Source organism: Pseudorca crassidens, chromosome 9 (assembly GCF_039906515.1).
Source record: "Pseudorca crassidens isolate mPseCra1 chromosome 9, mPseCra1.hap1, whole genome shotgun sequence".
In the NCBI taxonomy this organism is placed as follows: domain Eukaryota; kingdom Metazoa; phylum Chordata; class Mammalia; order Artiodactyla; family Delphinidae; genus Pseudorca; species Pseudorca crassidens.
The window spans coordinates 25,670,840-25,689,546 of NC_090304.1; the positions used below are offsets into that span (position 1 = coordinate 25,670,840).

The 18,707-nt window shown below is 37.2% G+C and overlaps 1 protein-coding gene across 4 annotated transcripts in view; it reads right to left on the reverse strand.

The window, feature by feature from the left end:
• QSER1 (glutamine and serine rich 1) overlaps positions 1-18,707 on the reverse strand; it is a 79,074-nt gene that overhangs the window by 37,267 nt on the left and 23,100 nt on the right. For 3 of the 4 annotated variants that reach the window (XM_067749498.1, XM_067749495.1, XM_067749496.1), the window contains exons 2-4: positions 7,589-7,701; positions 7,031-7,192; positions 148-3,843 (exon numbers count right to left, since the gene is read on the reverse strand). In XM_067749498.1, the coding sequence (XP_067605599.1) occupies positions 148-3,843; positions 7,031-7,127 (3,793 nt within the window). In that variant the 5' untranslated portion in view covers positions 7,128-7,192; positions 7,589-7,701. Of the gene's footprint in view, positions 1-147; positions 3,844-6,799; positions 6,902-7,030; positions 7,193-7,588; positions 7,702-18,707 lie in introns of those variants that run through there. The other variant, XM_067749497.1, reaches the window with a different exon arrangement.

An 18,707-nucleotide genomic window follows, 5' to 3' on the forward strand; every position in this document is an offset into this window, starting at 1 on the left:
CCTTATTTAATAAGGAGATACCTACCTATGCATTTTGTCCTGAAAAATGCAGACCTGCTTCAAGCTAAGAAAGCATAAAACTTGGTATAGAGCCAGAAAAATTAAAGTGGAAAGCCATAATTATGAATCTAAATTTTAAAACTTTACCTGTTTTCTTCTTTTTATCAGAAGTGGCATCCGAAGTATTTAAGGTAGTAGAGGTGCTTTTATAAATATCGCGACTGCATACTCCAGGATCATCTTCATCAGAAGAAAGTGAAGATAAATGTTCCGAGTTTTTAAGTTCGTTATCAGCTTTTTCTGACGGACTATTACCCCCAGTTTCAGACACTAAAGGTGTGGGTGTTGCACATGCAGTTTTTGGAAGTGGTGGGGGACAAAATGTACGAACAGTCTGGGTTCCTGGTCGTCTAGTCCTGTTAGGCATTCGTACAGCAAGAGTGGAAAACTGCTGCTTGGGCCCAGATTTCAGAAAATCTAAGAAAGAGGCAATGAATCCGGTTTTGACTTCTGGCTGTTTTTCCTCTACTTCTTTGATCTTCTGTCTCATTTTTTCTTGATGCTGATAACCATCATGGCAGCTTTCCGAGGAAGGGGGAGTATACGGCAAATATATATCTGTTCCCCTTGGATTCTGGCGTTTGCCTTGGGCAGGTCTTTTCAGCTGTTTTTGATTACTGTTGTCTTCCTCTTTAGTTTGCCCTTTTCCTTTAGTTTTCTTCTTCTGAAGGTTAAAATGCATTAAATCTTGGTTTTCCTCTTCAATCTTGACGCTGATTGGCTCCCCAGGTTGGGCCATGGCCAACAGTGCAAGTGTACTCCTAGTCGGGTTCATTGACACACCGTCATCACCCCCTAAAGTGAATTCACTCTCCGATGTAGCACTCTCTCCACTTATACTTCTACTACTAGAAACAAACTCTTGATTTCTGTTATTATTTAATGTACTATCAACAGGTACTTCGCTATCTTCTTCAGGTTCATGATTGGTAGCAGACTGTTTCTTGAATGGGCCAGAACTTTGCTCCTGGACTTCATGACCCGGCCCAACCACTGGTGAAGTTACTTTAGAAGCTTTATTTTGACCAGGTGTTTCAATGTGCTGTTGATCAAGAGTCATCTTTGACTGAAGAGTAGGTACTGGTGAAAGGTTTACAGTAACTTGATTTCCATTTAAGGAAATATCATTTATATTCGGTGGCTTTCCTACTGTAGCTGCTATGGAGTTAAAATCTGACGTCACATGCCCGACATCTAATGATTGCTGAAAATGAGATTTAGAATCACCATCTTCAACAGCAGGAATGGTTTCATTTGAAGTTGACTTGGAAAAATCAGAAGGTGTGACCCCACAAGCTGCTGCTGTAGCTGCTAAGATATCATCTACATTTGATAAAATATTTCTTTCATCACTGAGGAGCATTGCCTCTGGGAAACATATTGATCCAAGAGAAACAAAATGATTCTTTGAATCATGTTGATTTGTTTCACTAAAATGGCCCTTTGTTGTTAGATGTTGTTGTAATGGTTTTGAAGACTCAGAGAGGTCCATTTTCATAATTTCAGAATTTTGAGGATGGAGTTGCTGCTGAGAATGATCGCCATTGCTCTGAATAATATGACCATCTATTTGAAGGAAAGGATGTACTATTTGTTGAGGACTTTGAACACGCTGTACTTGTAGAGATGCCTTTACTTGTCCTAAACCGGCCTGTAGTATTGACTGCTGAAGAATTTGTAAATCACAGGCAGAATCTAAAAGGACCTGTGTATTAGGAAGAGATGCCTGATGGCCATGCCCTAAAGCATTATTTGGAATTTGAATCTGAGATGAGGCATTAATTATTTGATCATGCTGCTCCTGGACCTTGGCTTCATGTACCTTTTGTATAAGAGAATGCTGCTGGTTTAGGTCTTTAGTATTCAACCTTATTTGTGGAGTTTGCATTAAATTAGTTGTCTTCTTTATATCAAGGGTTGCTGCATTATTGACTTGGCCAACTTGTTGGTTAAGCTGTGCCACTGAACCAACTATGTTTTCTTCTTTTTTTGACTCCTGTAGAACAATCCCAACAACTTGATCTTCAAGATGGGAATTACTTCTGATTATGCTCTGGGAATATCTGTCATCTGTCTTTGACACCTTATAAGCTGACTCTGGAACATTAATTTCCCCATCAGATAGCCTTTGGGTTGATGACTCAAGAGATACTTGCGGCTGTAATACCTGTAACTCTTGCATCGGAAAATCATCCTCTTGCTTTGAAGATGTATACACATTTGAGTCAAGTTTTCTTTCAGCGTAAGACTTTGGATCAGGGGAAGGTATGTTATTCTGTAATGTCTGACAATGAGTAGAGGACGCAAAAGATGATGACTGGACAACAGGCAAAAACTTTTGGGACTGGGGAGATGATGACCCTTGAGTCTGAGCATTTTGGGAAGAATGCATAGAAATATAATTCTGAGTTGGGCTAGAATCTGGCATATTCTGAGCCCGAGAGGCAGAAGAATAAGAAAGAGAAGGGGCTGTTAATGTTAGGGACTGCCCTGAAGCATAGCTTTCTGAAGGACTAACAACTGACAAAACTTGTGACTGAGATGAATAACTAACCTGTGTCTGACTAACTGGTGATAAACCCTGAGAGTGACCAGATGAGTAACTCTGAGACTGGCTAACTGAAGATAGATCTCTTGTTTGAGCAGGGTAATTCTCATTTGTAACTGAAGATAATACCTCTTGCTGATCAGAAGAATAATTAAGTGTTGGATTTTCAGAAGTTATAGTCTGAGATGACCCAGAAAAAGTCAATGTTTTATATAAAGATGGCAACTTCTCAACTTTGCTGGACCTATAAACATGTGAATGAACAATAGATGGCACATTATGTGGCTGTACTAAACCATAATTTTGAGACTGACTAACTGATAAAAGGCTTGGTAGCTGCGCTGTAGAATAAATTTGTGCTTGGCCTGATATTACAGAACTCTGGTTATGTAAAGGTTTGGAATAGCTTAGTGTTTGCACAGGAGGAATTATACTTTGAGGTTTGGGGGACTTGGCTGATGTTAGTGGTTGTTTTGTAGAACAGCTTTTCACTTTTGTAGTAGAAGGAGGATACCCTGATGATGGAATTGCAGATGAATAGGACTGAGCAAGTTCCACTGAGACCTGGGATGTCTTCTGTTGCAATCCTCCATTGCTCACCTGAGTAGAATCTCCAATTGGGTTACAGGATAAAGATGACTGCCTGCTTGTTTCCTGAAAATTAACCACACTTGCATTTGATAGATAACTGTGTAAGGAATGCTGTGAACCAGTCAGTTGTGCCTGAATAGACTGAGTACCTGAAGGCCGCTGATGGTGTTTAATAACACTACATTCTCGAAGAAGAGCTCTTTCAATGGAAGCAGTAGAACTAGTAAAGAGAGTTGAACCGTAGGCTTGAGGAGTTTGCTGGGCTCCTCCAAGTGCTGAAGGCAACAAACTAAATTGAGGTTGTAAAAGATGGGGTGCAGACTCTTGAGCTGAGCGGTATGTTGAAGACTGAGGTGGTATGCTGTTACTTATCGCAGAACTGCCCAGGCGCTCAAATGCCAAAGCGGTTGGAACAGTTCCCTGGGAAGTCTTGATTTGCAGCAAAGGATCATGAGGATTTAAAATTCCATTGGATGTAGTGTTAAAAGTTGAATCCTGAAGCACCAAAGGTGAGGTGGTGGCAAAGTTTCTATTGCTGAAGGTGGTGGGATGCTGATAAGCAGGGAGGGCAGAGGGTGGAAGTGCTCCAGTGGTTGGCAAAGGTCCAGTAACAAACAGCTCAGTTGCTGCTGAGGAATGCATACCTATGAAAAGAAAACAAATATGCTCATGCAGTTACAGCACAAACACTTGTATCTGCTTTCATAATACAGACTTAATAAAACTTACATAACCTTCAATCCATCAAAATCTCTTTAAAACTGAAAAGCCTGACAAATTAGTTCTGCACATGAATTTTCAAAAATACATTTCAAAACAGCTAGCTTTCATAAGGCAGGAACAAAATTACAAAGGTATCAGCACTTCATATGTATGATTGTTACAAATATGAGATTATACATATATATAGTCAGATAAGGTCATTTGATAATTAAGAAAACAGTGAAAATGTACATAATCTCTAATGATTAATTTCCCTTGAAATCCCAATGCAAAATACCAATGGACAAACTAAAATGTTCATAACATTAAAATTGAAACTGAACTGCCTACATTTAACATAATAAATCTGAAAATAATAGTGAGATTAATAGTGCAGCTTCTTTTATCAAAATAAATGCATTTTTAAAATTCCTTGCATTTCAAGTTTTGACTTCCTATGAACAACTTCTCATAACAATAGATGCATGCTTATCAAAAGAAGCTGATCAGAAATTAATAAAGCACTGTCAAGAAGAGAGTATTAACATTTCAGGACAGCATTCTTGCCACATACGGCAAAAGTAAAAACATGTTAAACCCATGCAATCCAAAAGTTCCATTTCTAGAAATTTACCCTATGGAAATAAGTGGACACAAAGATTCAAACAAGATATTCATTATAGTTATTGTGAATAACAGGTAGAAACAACCTAAATATCCATCAAGAGGAGACTGGTAAAATAATTATGGCATATCCTAATAATACTGATGCTATAAACATTGCTTAGGTGGATATACAAAAAAAGTTTTGATGTACAAAGATATTAAAGAAGAGTAAATACCAAACTGTTAACTCTTCTCTAAAAAGGGGGACTGTAATTAGGAACTATCACTTTCCATTTTATACACCTTTTTATTGTTTACAGTAAAAAAATTTTATCTTATATTGGAGCACCATTGATTAACAATGTTCTGTTAGTTTCAGGTGTACAACAAAATGATTCAGTTATACATATACATGTAGCTATTCTTTTTCAAATTCTATTCCTATTTAGGTTATTACAGAACACTGAGCAGCGTTCCCTTTGCTGTACAGTAGGTCCTTGTTGGTTATCTATTTTAAATATACCAGTGTGTACATGTCAATCCCAAACTCCCAAGTCTATCCCCCCCCTCTACTCTTCCTCCCTGGTAACCATAAGTTCGTTCTCTAAGTCTGTTTACATATTTTTTAGTGAATTTCCTTTAAAAAAAATTCTTTTTCATTTTGGAAAAATTGGGGAAAAAAGATTCTCTTGCCCTTTTCAAAAATATTCTTCTTTCAACTCTTTCCATTAAATATCAAAAAAGTGGGAATTCCCTGGCGGTCCAGTGGTTAGGACTCGGCGCTTTCACTGCTGGGGCCCAGGTTCAATCCCTGGTCAGGAAACTGAGATCCCACAAGCCTCGCAATGCAGACAGAAAAAGGATTACCATTACAAGGACAGAAAATATCTAGCTACTCTTGAAGGAAAAAACAGCGCTTAGAATTAATGTTTAAAATAATGTAATTATAGAAACTGAGATAGAAAGTCTAACTCAATACATGTAATGTAAAATTATTCCAGGAAGCAAACAACGAAGCTATTGTGTAGTTTTATTTTTTTAATATTTATTTATTTGGCTGCATTAGGTCTTAGTTGCAGCACGCGGGATCTTCGTTGCAGCACATGGGATCTTTTGTTGTGGCGCATGGGCTTCTCTCTAGTTGTGGCCCGTGGGCTCTCTAGTTGCGGCGTGTGGGCTTAGTTGCCCAACCAGGGATTGAACCTGCATCCCCTGTGTTGGAAGGCGGATTCTTAACCACTGGACCACCAGGGAAGTCCCCTATTGTGTTTTTTAATACTGTTTTATTTCACAGTAAAACATTGTTTCTTTGGAAGCAGAAAAAATGTTTCTAAGACATACTGAGAAGCTCTATTAATGGAGTTTATATCAGAATGTAAAATATTATTTCTTATAGCTATTACTTAAAACTATATTCTTTAAAATGAAACCTTAAAAAAAAAACTAACCTTTCTGTCATCCGGCAAAAAATAAAAGTATATACAAACACTTTTGGGGCGGGGAAACAGTTGAAAAATGAAATAAGAAAAATAAAACAGAAAACTACATAATAGGACTTCCCTGGTGGTGCAGTGGTTGAGAATCCACCTGCCAGTGTAAGGGACATAGGTTCGAGCCCTGGTCTGGGGAAGATACCACATGCCGCAGAGCAACTAAGCCTGTGCGCCGCAACTACTGAAGCCCACACACCTGGAGCCCATGCTCCGCAACAAGAGAAGCCACCGCAATGAGAAGCCCGCGCACTGCAACAAAGAGTAGCCCCTGCTCACTCCAACTAGAGAAAAAGCCCGTGCACAGTAACGAAGACCCAACGCAGCCAAAAATAAAAGTAAATAAATAAATTTTAAAAAGAAAAGTACATAATATATCAACTTGGAATGGCTTTTATTAAAGATTGACTTATTCTGTTCAGTTAAGGATAACTTTACCTAACTCTAATGATGAAATCAGTTCCAAGATTGTTTTTTTTACTATACCACACCTATCCAGCCCAAAGTCACTAAAAGAAATGAAATTTAATCTTTCACCAACCGCCCCCCACAAAAGATAAATATGTGAAGTGATAGCTGTGTTAATTAACCAGATGTGGGGATTCTTTCACAATGTAAATGTATATCAAATCACCACAATGTATACCTTAAACATCTTACAGTTTTATATGTCAATTACACCTCTATAAAGGTGAAATAGGAAAAAAAAATTTAATCTTTCCTCCTCTCAAGTAAACAAGTAACTACTTAAATTGCTAGATAAAAACTTGATATCTAGGATTTATCTTTAACAATTACCTACCTTCTTCAACTTGCTAGTTTTCATCAGAGTGCTAAAACCGAATTTCTGCTAGTAACAATTTCTTGAATTTTGTCCACATTAAAATAGTGAAAAATTCCAGGTTTTAAAGTTCACTGGAAAATCAATAATTAACATCACTCTCAGCCACACTACTATAATGACAAGATTATCAAAAGTGAAATTTTATCCATATTTTTAAAGGACTTAAAAATTCTGAAAACAAAGTATCACCTGTCTGCCAGGATGGGGCCCTGAATTGTGGTACAAGAGTAGTTCCTGAAGAAGCAGCCTGAGCAGTTCGGGATTCAACAGCAGAGAGAAAATTCATCACTGAAGATTCTTTAGTGTTAGTGCTGGCATTGTTCACACTAGTATCAAATATTCCAGAAAGACCTACATTTGAAGATAAAATGTATCCCAAAGTAAAAATATATGTTAATATAAAATGATATTCCGGATGCTATTTTAAAAAGGAATCTCTGACATTTGAGGCCAGAAGTTCTACAACCCTAAACTGTTTTATTATGAATAGCAACAAACATTAATTTGCTCAAGCATAATTATAATTTAAAATCTACAGAGATGCATGAAAAAGAGATCTCCCTACTAATTATACAGATATTCCCTAGCAGTAAAAGACAAAGCTTTTAATCTCATTTTCATTTTAACACTTCCCATGAGACTGTTATGTTCCATATACTTTCATAACCCAACATGTGAAAATTGATTTTTCTTCTTATTCACTAAATGTACCCAGATTTGTGGTATATTTCATAAGAGAATTTTTACCGGTTGGGTGAGGTGTGGCAGCATATCCAGGAAGCTGATGAGAGGCTGCAAAAGTCTGTCTCTGAAGGAGATCTGTTTCAGAGTGAGAAGGATGTCCTTCTTCATAGCTTAAACTAGAGGATGATAAAAATAAATGACAAAAAACACAGAGCTCAAACCAGATGATCAAAAGATTTCTAGGAGAGCAATTATCAAAAGTAGCATAAGTCTTTGACTAAATTCCTGACCTACAGATCAAGAGATCAAACACAGTCTGACAATACTGTCAAAATGCGGGGGAACATATTGAAGATACACTGGGAAGAAAAATAATACACAGTATTTTTCTTAGTTCAACTTTACCTACAACAAAGTCCTTTTACTGGAAGAGGTAGCATGGTACATTGGGAAGAGCAATATCCTGGAAAACAGGAGAGCTGAATTCACTGTCCAAGTGCTACTACTGGCTAACCATGTGATTTCAATAAGTGACTCTATTACTGTTGGACTTATTTCCTCACCTGTATGAATAAGGGACCCAGACAGGATAATCTCTAAAGTCCCTCTAATTCTAACAGTCTCTGGAATATAGTAGACAGTTCAAATGAATTGAAAATTAACACTATTTCCCAATAACTCTCCTAGAAAATTTCAAGCTTATACATCTTGAGAGTAATTCAGAACAAGATATTTTTCTCCCCTTGATTTTTATTCTGAATATTTTAAACCCACAGAAAAACTGAAACAGTACAATGAATAACCTGTATACCCATCACTTAAGTTTCAACAACTGTTAACATTTTGTTATATTTGTTTTATCTTTATACACAGACATATATACTCCTTTCTTTTAATCTACTTGAAAATAACTTGTGGACATCATGAAACTATATCCTTAAATAATTCAGTTGCATCTCCTAGGAATAGGACATTCAGCTGTATAACCAAGTATAATTATTAGACTTGAAGAAATTCAACACTGTCACTATAACATGTAATACAGAGGTCACATTCGAATTTTCCTCAATTGTTGTCAAAATGTTTGATATTTTAAAGCTTTCTGCAGGATTCAATCAAAATTCAACAATTACATTTGGTTATGTCTCTTTACATTTAGAACAGTGCCTCCACTCTGCCTCTAATGCCAAACCCCTTTTGCCTTGACTCCATGGACATGGACTTTTTATTTTGAGGAGTCAGTTGAATGTCAGTTGAAGTCAGTTGAATGTACGCTATCCCAAATTCTGGATTTGTCTGATTGCTACTTCATGAGAAATACATAATGATGCTTTGTAATTCTTATTGCACTCATGAGGACACACATAATGTCAGTCTGTCTCACTGGTGATGCTAAACTTGAAGTGGTTAAGGTACTGTCAGATCTCTCAATGTAGTTATTTCTTCTCTTTGAAATAAGTATGCAATTGTGAGGTGTTACTTAAGACAGTGTCAGTATCTTGTCCCAAGAGCTAATGGTTTCAAACACCCTGCATTCATGATCTTCATTTCAATTATTGCACTGAAGATTAGAAACAGTAGTGTTCTAATTACACTACCTTCCATATTTAAAAGTTAGCATTCTTCTATAAAATAAAAATTAGCTTTTTTCCCCTTTTCTCTCTCTCTTATCTATATACGTACTTAAATATAATATATAAAATATATACTGTTTTTTAATGTATATACGTTGTGCTTAAAAAAATATCATCGTAGACTCTTCATATTTAATTTATAGTGTCCCTTCAATCTTGTTTCCTTTTGACATATCCTCCTTGGTGCTCAGACACATTCTTACCTCCTAGCACAAGATGCTTCAGGTTCACCTTGTTTTTTTAACCCTGTACCACACCTGAAATCAACCATTTCCACTAGGGGTTTTTTAGTGGGCAGTGGCATTTTGAAACCAAGATCTGGGTGTCAGGTGTATTCAATGCCTGAGGTGTCACTGCTTCTAGGCCCTTTAAGTGGACAAAGCTAGGAAATACATGTCTTTTTAAAAACGTGAGTTCATGATGACAACTCTAACTCAAATCTAATGTAGTATTCCTCACCTTCCTCCATTTCACATGTATTTCCCTTTTCCTACAGTCAGAATCCCAGTTCACAACTATTGATACATCAACATATTTACTCATTAGTTCTATCCGAAAATACTGTAACACAACCTCTTTCAAAAACAAAACCACCAAGTAAAGTATTTCTTCACAGTACTTTCTGTCTCAAGATCATGTCCCATTAAGTATATACAGTTAGAATACTGATTCGAAAGTTAAGTAAATGATTGTTTTAGTTTGAAGATTCAATTTTAGGATTAATTTTAAATCTATTTTAAACTTTATAAATCACCTTATTAAGGTGTAAGTTACATACAGTAAAGTGCACCCATTTTAAGTGTACAGTTCAATGTGTACACATTTTTCCATAAATGTACACACCAGTATAACCATAATCCCAACCAACTTGCAGAACATTTCCATCACAACAGAAGGCTTCTCATGCCCCTTTGCAGTCAATATCTTTTTCATATCACCCCTGGCCCCAGACAACCACTGAGAAACCTAATGTTATGAAAATTTAGGCTTGCTTGTCCTAGAATTTCATATAAATGGAATCATACAGTCTGTACTCTTTTGTGTCTGGCTTTTTTTCGTTTCAGCATAATGTTTCTGAGATACAACCATACTGTTGCATACATAAGTAGGTCATTCCTTTTCATTGAATTATATGAATTTATCACAATTATGTTTATCCATTCACTTACTGATGAACATTTGGATTGTTTGTAGTTAGAGGCTACTATGAATAAATGTACTACGAACATTCTGTATATGAGTCTTCTGTGGACATATACTTTCATTTCTCTAAGTTAAATATCTAGGAATGAATTACTGGGTGATAAGGTAGGTGCACGTACCATTTTACATCAGCATCAGTAATTAATCAACATTCCGTTTTTGCTTTACATCCTCGTCACCACACGATCTTTTCAGTCTTCTTAATTTTAGCTATTCTAGGTAGGTTAAGTGGTATCTCACTGTGGTTTAATTTGCATTTCCCTAATAACCAATGACGAGGAGCATCTTCGTATATGCTTATAGACTATTCTTGTAACTTCTTTCGTGAAGTTTGTTCAAAGATTTTGCCCTTTAAAAAAAATTGGGTTGTTAGCCATCTTACTGGGTTGTAAAAAGTTTTTAAAATACAGTCTGGGACTTCCCTGGTGGGGCACTGGTTAAGAATCCTCCTGTTAATGCAGGGGACATGGGTTCAATCCCTGGTCCGGGAATATCCCACATACCGCGGAGCAACTAAGGCCATGCGCCACGACTACTAAGCCTGTGCTCTAGAGTCCGTGCGCCACAACTACTGAAGCCCGCGCACCTAGAGCCCGTGCTCTGCAACAAGAGAAGCCACCACAGTGAGAGGCCCTCACACCAGAACGAAGAGTAGCCCCCGCTCGCCGCAACTAAAGCCCGTGCACAGTAACGAAGACCCAATGCAGCCAAAAAATAAATAAAAATTTTTTAAAAAAATAATCAAATGTTTTAAAATAAATAAATAAATAAATACAGTCTGGATCCACATTTTTTTTGGTCAGATACATGTATTGTGAATGTTTTCTTCCAGGCCGAAGTTCTAACCAATTAATTTAATTGTGGTAAGAGCACTTAACATGAGATCCACTTAACATTTGATCCACTGGATCAAACACAGTATTGTTAACTATGTGCACCATGTTGTACTGCAGATCTGTTCATGAACGATGAAGAGCTTACTCATCTTGCATTAACCAAACCTTTGTATCTGTTGAACAAATAGACACGCCTGTCCTCCTCTGACAGGCTCCCATTCATAAACTGCGCGGCCAGGTTGCCCACCAGCCCTGGCCGGATGCCGCACTTCATCCTGTCTGCTACTTGGATGAGCTGCCTGGCGATGTCCCAGATGACTTCCTCTTGACTCTCAGAATCTCCCACAGTGGCGCAAGGCAGGTGGGAAAAGACCAATGCCCTCAAGGCGTGGAGCGTGCCCACTTCCAGTAATTCATTATTTTTTATTGTGGAGTAGCACTCCATTATATAGATGTACCAAAGGTTGATGGTTGTTTTAAATCCGTTCATCAGTCGAAGGAACTTTGGGTTTTTTCCTGTTTTGGCAATTATGAATAAAGCTGCTATAAACACATGCCTAACGTTTAGTCTGAACATAAGTTTTCATTTCACTTGAGTAAATAACTTAGGAGGGGAATGGCTGAGTTATACAGTAATATGTTAACTTTAGAGAAACTACTTGTTTTCCAAAGTAGCTATACCTCTTTGCATTCCCATCAATAATGTACATCTGGTCTAGTTACTCTGCATCCTCACTGGCACCAAGTATTTTAAGTTTGTAAGTTGTTTCTTTTCCTTTTCTTTAAAAAAATTTGAGCTATTCTAATTGGTGTGCAGTGGTATCTCACTGTGGTTTTAATTAGCATTTCCTTAATAACTAACAATGTTGGGCATCATTTGTTTATCTACCATGCAGAAATATTCTTTGGTAAAGTATCCACTCAAATCTTTTCCCATATTTTATTGGGTTGTTTGTTTTCTTATTAATGAGTTTTAGGAGTTACCTATATACTCTGGAACCAAATCCTTGGACAGATACATATTTTGTAAACATTTTCTCCCAATCTGTGGCTTTCATTCTCCTAACAATGTATTTAGAAGAGCAAAATAATTTTTTATTTTATGAATTGTACTTTTGATGTTGTAGCTAAGAAATCTTTGCCTAATCCAACATCTCAGAGATTTCTTCTTATGTTTTCTTCTAGAAGTTTTATAGTATTAATATTTCCACTTAGGTCTGTGATTCATTTGGAATTCATGTTTTGTACATGTTGTGATGTAAGGCTTGGGATTCATTTTTTTTTTTAATTTGGATATGCAATTATCCCAGTACTACTTATCAAAAAGATTATTCTTTATCTACTGAATCTTTACCTATTGAACCTATCTGAACCTATGTCCAAAAAAGTCAACTAGCCATATATTTGTGGTTCTGTTCTTAACTACTGTGTTACATTGATCCATGTCTGTTCTTAGACCAATAACACACAGTCTGATAAATGATTCAGGTTGTACAGATTTTCTAATTTTGTTCTTTTTCAAAATGACTTTGTCTATGCCAGGTATTCCCATATAAATTTTAGAGTCAGCCTATCAATTTCTACAAAAACACTGCAATGACTCTATACATCAACTGGGGCAAACTACCATCTTAAGAGTATTGGGTCTTCTAATCCATGAGTATATCTATTTATTTGGGTCTTTAATTCCTGTCAGCAATCTTTTGTAGTGTTTAATGTATGATTCATACAAGTATAAATCCCTAGATTTCTCATTTTTCTTTTGTTCTAAATGTTTTTAAATGACAGCTTTATTGATATATAATTCACATATCATAAAGGTCACCCTTTTAAAGTGTACAAATCAGAGCTCTTTTAGAATACTCAGGGTTGTGCAACCATCACCATAATCTAATTTTAGAACACTTCACTGCCTCAAAAATAAACCTGTACCCATTAGCATCACACCCTATATATCCTCCTCTACCCAGTCCCTGGCAATCACTAATTTTTCTGTCTCTATGCATTTGCCCACTCGCAACATTTCATATAAATGGAATCATATTATATTATATGCAGGCTTTTGTGACTGGCTTCTTTCACTTAACATAATGTTTTCAAGGGTCATCCATGTTACAAACATGGATATATCAGTACTTCATTTCACGGCTGAATAACATTCCATTGTATAGATATACCACATCTTGTTTAGCCATTCATCACCTGATGGACATTGGGTTGTTTCCACTTTTTGGCTATTATGAATTATGTTGTGATGAACATGCACATACAAGTTTTTGTGTGGATGTATATTTTTAATACTCTTGGGTATATACCTAGGAGTGGAATTGCTGGGTCTTATGATAACTCCATGTTTCACATTTTGAGGAATGGCCAACCAAACTGGCTGTACCATTTTACATTCCCAGCAACGTTTAATGGGTTACAATTTCTCAACATCTTTGCCAATACTTGTTATTGCCTGTGTCTTTACTTTTATTATAATACCCATCCTATTAGGTGTGAAGTGGTATCTCATTGTGGTTTTGATTTTCATTTACCTAATGATGTTGAGCATCTTTGCATTTTCTTCCTGACCAAACAGAGAGAGGGGAAAAAACCTTACACTTACGGGGATATGTCAAAGGGACAAAGAGGCAAACTGAAAGAGCTCCCAATGACCAAAACTGGAACATTTTGAGCAAAAAAAATTTAGTAGTATATATCTGTGAGTCCATACTGATAAAATTAAATGATTAGTAAATAAGTGGAGGAGGAAACACAAATCTCCCTTGAAGAATTCTAAATAATTTACGTAGCAACTCTACATTGAAGGAGGTGGGCCATAACTCCCCACTCCTTAATGGGCTGCACATAGCAACTTTCTTCCAAAGAGGATAGTATTGAAAGGAGGAAAAAAACAAAAAAAATAACTTTACTGTGCAGAAACCTGACAAACACTATCTCAGCCAGGTGGTAAAAACAACATCAACAGTGATAAATCACATTGATAAGATATACCCTTAATATGATGTAACGAAAGTAACACTTTACCTCTATGATCTCCCTCTAGAGAACCCATAACTCCAGTTTGATTACGAGAAAAAAAACATCAGGCAAATTCCAAGAGAAGGGCATTCTACAAAATACTTGACCAGCACTGCTCAAAAATATAAAGGTCATCAGAAACAAGAAAAGTCTGAGAAATTGTGATGGCAAAGAGGAATCTACTGAGACAAGATAAACAAATGTAAAGGGGTATCCCTGGAGAGACCAAAAAAAGACATTAAGTAAAAACTAAGGAAATTTGAATAAACTATGGATTTCAGTTGACTACAATGTATCAGTTAATTACTAGTAACAAATGTACCATAAGAATATAAGAAGTTAATAATAGGGGAAAGTGGGTGAGGGTGTATATGGGAACCCTGTAAGTATCTGTAAATCTAAAACAGCTCTCAGGGAATTCCCTGGTAGTCCAGTGGTTAAGACTCCATGCTTTCGCTGCTGAGGGCTGGGGTTCAATCCCTGGCTGGGGAACTAAGATCCCACAAGCCACGTGGCATGGTCAAAAAAAAACCCCAAAACCCCACAAAAAACAAAAGAGGCTCTCAAAAATACAATCTACACTAAGAAAAATTTGTAAGCCATGTCAAATCTTGAAACCTCTTTAAGAGTAAGAATAATGATCAAGATAACCTGTAAATATCAGGAGGTTCTAGGGGTGGTTTTTTGTCTTGTCTTGCTTCTTAGAAATCCATGCTAACTCCACTTCTTTAACAGGCAAGGAATAATTATAACCTCCTAATTGGTCTCTCTGCTTCTGCCCTAACCCCTCCCACGCCCTATTCTCAGCCTGAGTCACTCCCTTAAAAATGAAGTCATACGATAGTTCAATTTTTAGTATTTTGAGGAATCTCCATACTGTTTTCCATAGTAGCTGCACCAATTTACACTCCCACCAACAGAGTACAAGGGCTTCCTTTCCTCCATACCCTCTTCAACACTTGTTATTTGTTGTCTTTTTGATAATGGCCATTCTGACAGGTGTGAGGTGATATCTTATTGTGCTTTTGATTTGCATTTCATTGATGAGTGTTACTGAACATCTTTTCATGTGTCTGTTGGCCATCTTTATGTCTTCTTTGGAAAAATGTGTATTCAGGTCCTCTGTCCATTTTTAAAAAACCGGTTGATTTTTTAAAAAACATTGAGCTATATGAGTTCTCTGTATATTTTGGATTTTAACCCCTTATCAATAGAATTAAAATTAAAAATTAAATTAGGGCTTCCCTGGTGGCGCAGTGGTTGAGAGTCCGCCTGCCGATGCAGGGGACACGGGTTCGTGCCCCGGTCCGGGAAGATCCCACATGCTGCGGAGCGGCTGGGCCCGTGAGCCATGGCCGCTGAGCCTGCGCGTCCAGAGCCTGTGCTCAGCAACGGGAGAGGCCACAACAGTGAGAGGCCCGCGTACCGCAAAAAAAAAAAAAAAAATTAAATTAAAAAAATTGAACTACCATACTAACTGGCAATTCCACTTCTGGGTATTTTTCTGAAAATTCAAAACACTAATTCGAAAAGATCTATGCACCCCCCCCCCATGTTCACTGCAGCATTATTTACAGTAGCCAAGATACGGAAGCAACCTGAATGTCCATTGACAGATGAATTGATAAACATGTGGGGTGTGTGTATATATCACACATATAATGTGTGTATCACATACAAATATATAAATAAAATGGAATATTACTCAGCCATAAAAAATATGAAATCTTGCCATTTGAGGCGACATGGACAGACGTAGAGGGTACTATGCTAAGTGAAATAAGTCAGAGAGACAAATATGTGGAATCTAAAAGACCAAATAAATGAACAAACATAACAAAACAAAAACAGACTCATAGATACAGAGAATAAACAGGTGGTAGGTGGGGGGGATGAGCACAATAGGTGAGGGAGATTAAGAAGTACAGACTCCCAGTTACAAAATAAATGAGTCATAGGGATGAAATGTACAGCATGAGGAATATAATCAGTAATGTTGTAATAATTTTGTATGGTGACAGATGGTAACTATTTCGTAATGTACAGAAATACTGAATCACTATGTTGTGCACCTGGAACTAACATAGTGTTGTAAGGTCAATTATGTTTAAAAAAAAAAAAAAAGTAAAGCCAAATCATGAAACTCTTCTGCTCAAATCCTTCCAATGGCTTCCCATCTCACCCTAGTAAAAGCCAAAGTTCTTACAATAATCCTCAATATGCTAAGTAACCTAACTGCTGCCCCCTTAAACCTCCAATTTTATCTATTTTCCACTCCAGCCACACAGGTCTCCTGGCTCTTTCCTCAAATATACTAAGTTGGTTCACCTCATTTCCCCTCAGGTCTCTGCTCAAACTTCCCTGAAGGCTTCCCTGACCACCTGATACAAAACAACATCCTTCCTCTATCCTCTCTACACATTGCCTAACCCTCTTTTCTTGCGTTATTTTTCTCCATAGCACTAATAAACATTCAACATTATTTACTAGTTTGCCTCTTAGCGACTGAAATGAAAACTCCATTAGGACAGGGTCTTTGCTTTCATCACTGCTATAACCCCAACACCCAAAATATTGGGTTGGCAAAAAAGTTCCTTCGGTTTTTAAGTTAAAAAAAAAAAGAGGCACATTTTCCATTTTCACCAAGAACTTTATTGAATAACATATTCACTGTTTTGTTCCACTACCTTCTGCCATTTTTCAGGCAACTTCATTAATTCCATCTTCTCAAAACTTTTTATATTTTTGAGCAAGAACTGTTCCAAGTGCCTTTTACAGTCTTCCAGAGAATTGAAATTTTTTCCATTAAGAGAATTTTGTAAAGACCGAAATAAATGGAAATCCAAAGGTGCAATGTCTGGTGAATATGGCTGATGAATCAGAACTTCCCAGCCAAGCTGTAACAGTTTTTGCCTGGTCATCAACGAAACATGCAGTCTTGTGTTATCGTCATGGAAGATTATGCGTTTTCTGTTGACTAATCCCGGACGCTTTTCCTCCAGTGTTGCTTTCAGTTGGTCAACTGGAAGAAGTTCTTGTTGGAATTAATCGTTTTGTTTCCTGGAAGGAGCTCAAAACAGAGGACTTCCTTCCAATCCCACCATGTACACAACATCACCTTCTTTGAATGAAGACCGGCCTTTGGTGTGGTTGTTGGTGGTGTATTTTGCTTGCCCCACGATCTTTCTGTTCCACTTTATTGTACAGTATCCACTTTTCATTGCCCATCACAATTTGTTTTAAAAGCAGAATGTTTTCATTACATTTAAGTAGAGAATCGCATGTGGAAATATGGTCAAGAAAGTTTTTTTCGCTTAACCTGTGTGGAACCCAAACATCAAAGTGATTAACGTAACCAAGCTGGTGCAAATGATTTTCAATGCTTGATTTGGATATTTTGAGTATCTCGGCTACCTCCCTCGTGGTATAACGTTGATTGTTCTCAATTAATGTCCCTATTTGATGGCTATCAACTTCAACTGGTCTACCTGACCGTGAAGCATTGTCCAGTGAGAAATCTCCAGCATGAAACATCACAAACCACTTTTGACACATTCAATCAGTCACAGCACCTTCTCCATACACTGCACAAATCTTTTTTTGCGTTTCAGTTGCGTTTTTACCTTTCTTGAAATAATAAAGCATAATGTGCTGAAAATGTTGCCTTTTTTATTCCATCTTCAATATTAAAATGGCTACACAAAAATTCACCAATTTTTATAAGTTTTTTCTTTAAATGCACGCTGACATGACAGCTGTCACAATACAATCGAACAAAATTGTTTCAAATGAAGTTGAAGACAACTAAGTGCTACTAGAGCCGTCTAACAGAGAACACCAAACGAACTTTTTGGGCAACCCAATAGTATATGGCACATTGTATATACTCATAAATAATTACAATCTATGTTCAGTTTCAGAAGAGAAATCACCTTTAAGTTACAACTCAATCACCTCTCAAGCAAATACGTACTGAGTACCTAACCTGATTGCCAGATATCCTGATAAGAATTGGGAAATAAAAAAATGAAGGATTGGGCTTCCCTGGTGGCGCAGTGGTTGAGAGTCCGCCTGCCGATGCAGGGGACACGGGTTCGTGCCCCGGTCCGGGAAGATCCCACATGCCGCGGAGCGGCTGGGCCCGTGAGCCATGGCCGCTGAGCCTGTGCGTCCGGAGCCTGTGCTCTGCAATGGGAGAGGCCACAACGGTGAGAGGCCCACGTACCAACAACAACAACAAAAAAAATGAAGGATCAAGCTAGTAGGTCAGCCCTTTCTAGAAAACTGAATACCTGGAGACTTCTATCAATTTTAAGCATTGTATGAGAGTTTTCAATATAAAGCAGAGATCTAACTGGGCCACTATTCAATGGATTTAATTATTGAAGCCCAAATTAAGAACGTTCTACACCATACGTCATAGAGGGAGCAATACAGATAATTTTACCCTCTCAATAATTATATAAAATAAACTGGATTTTT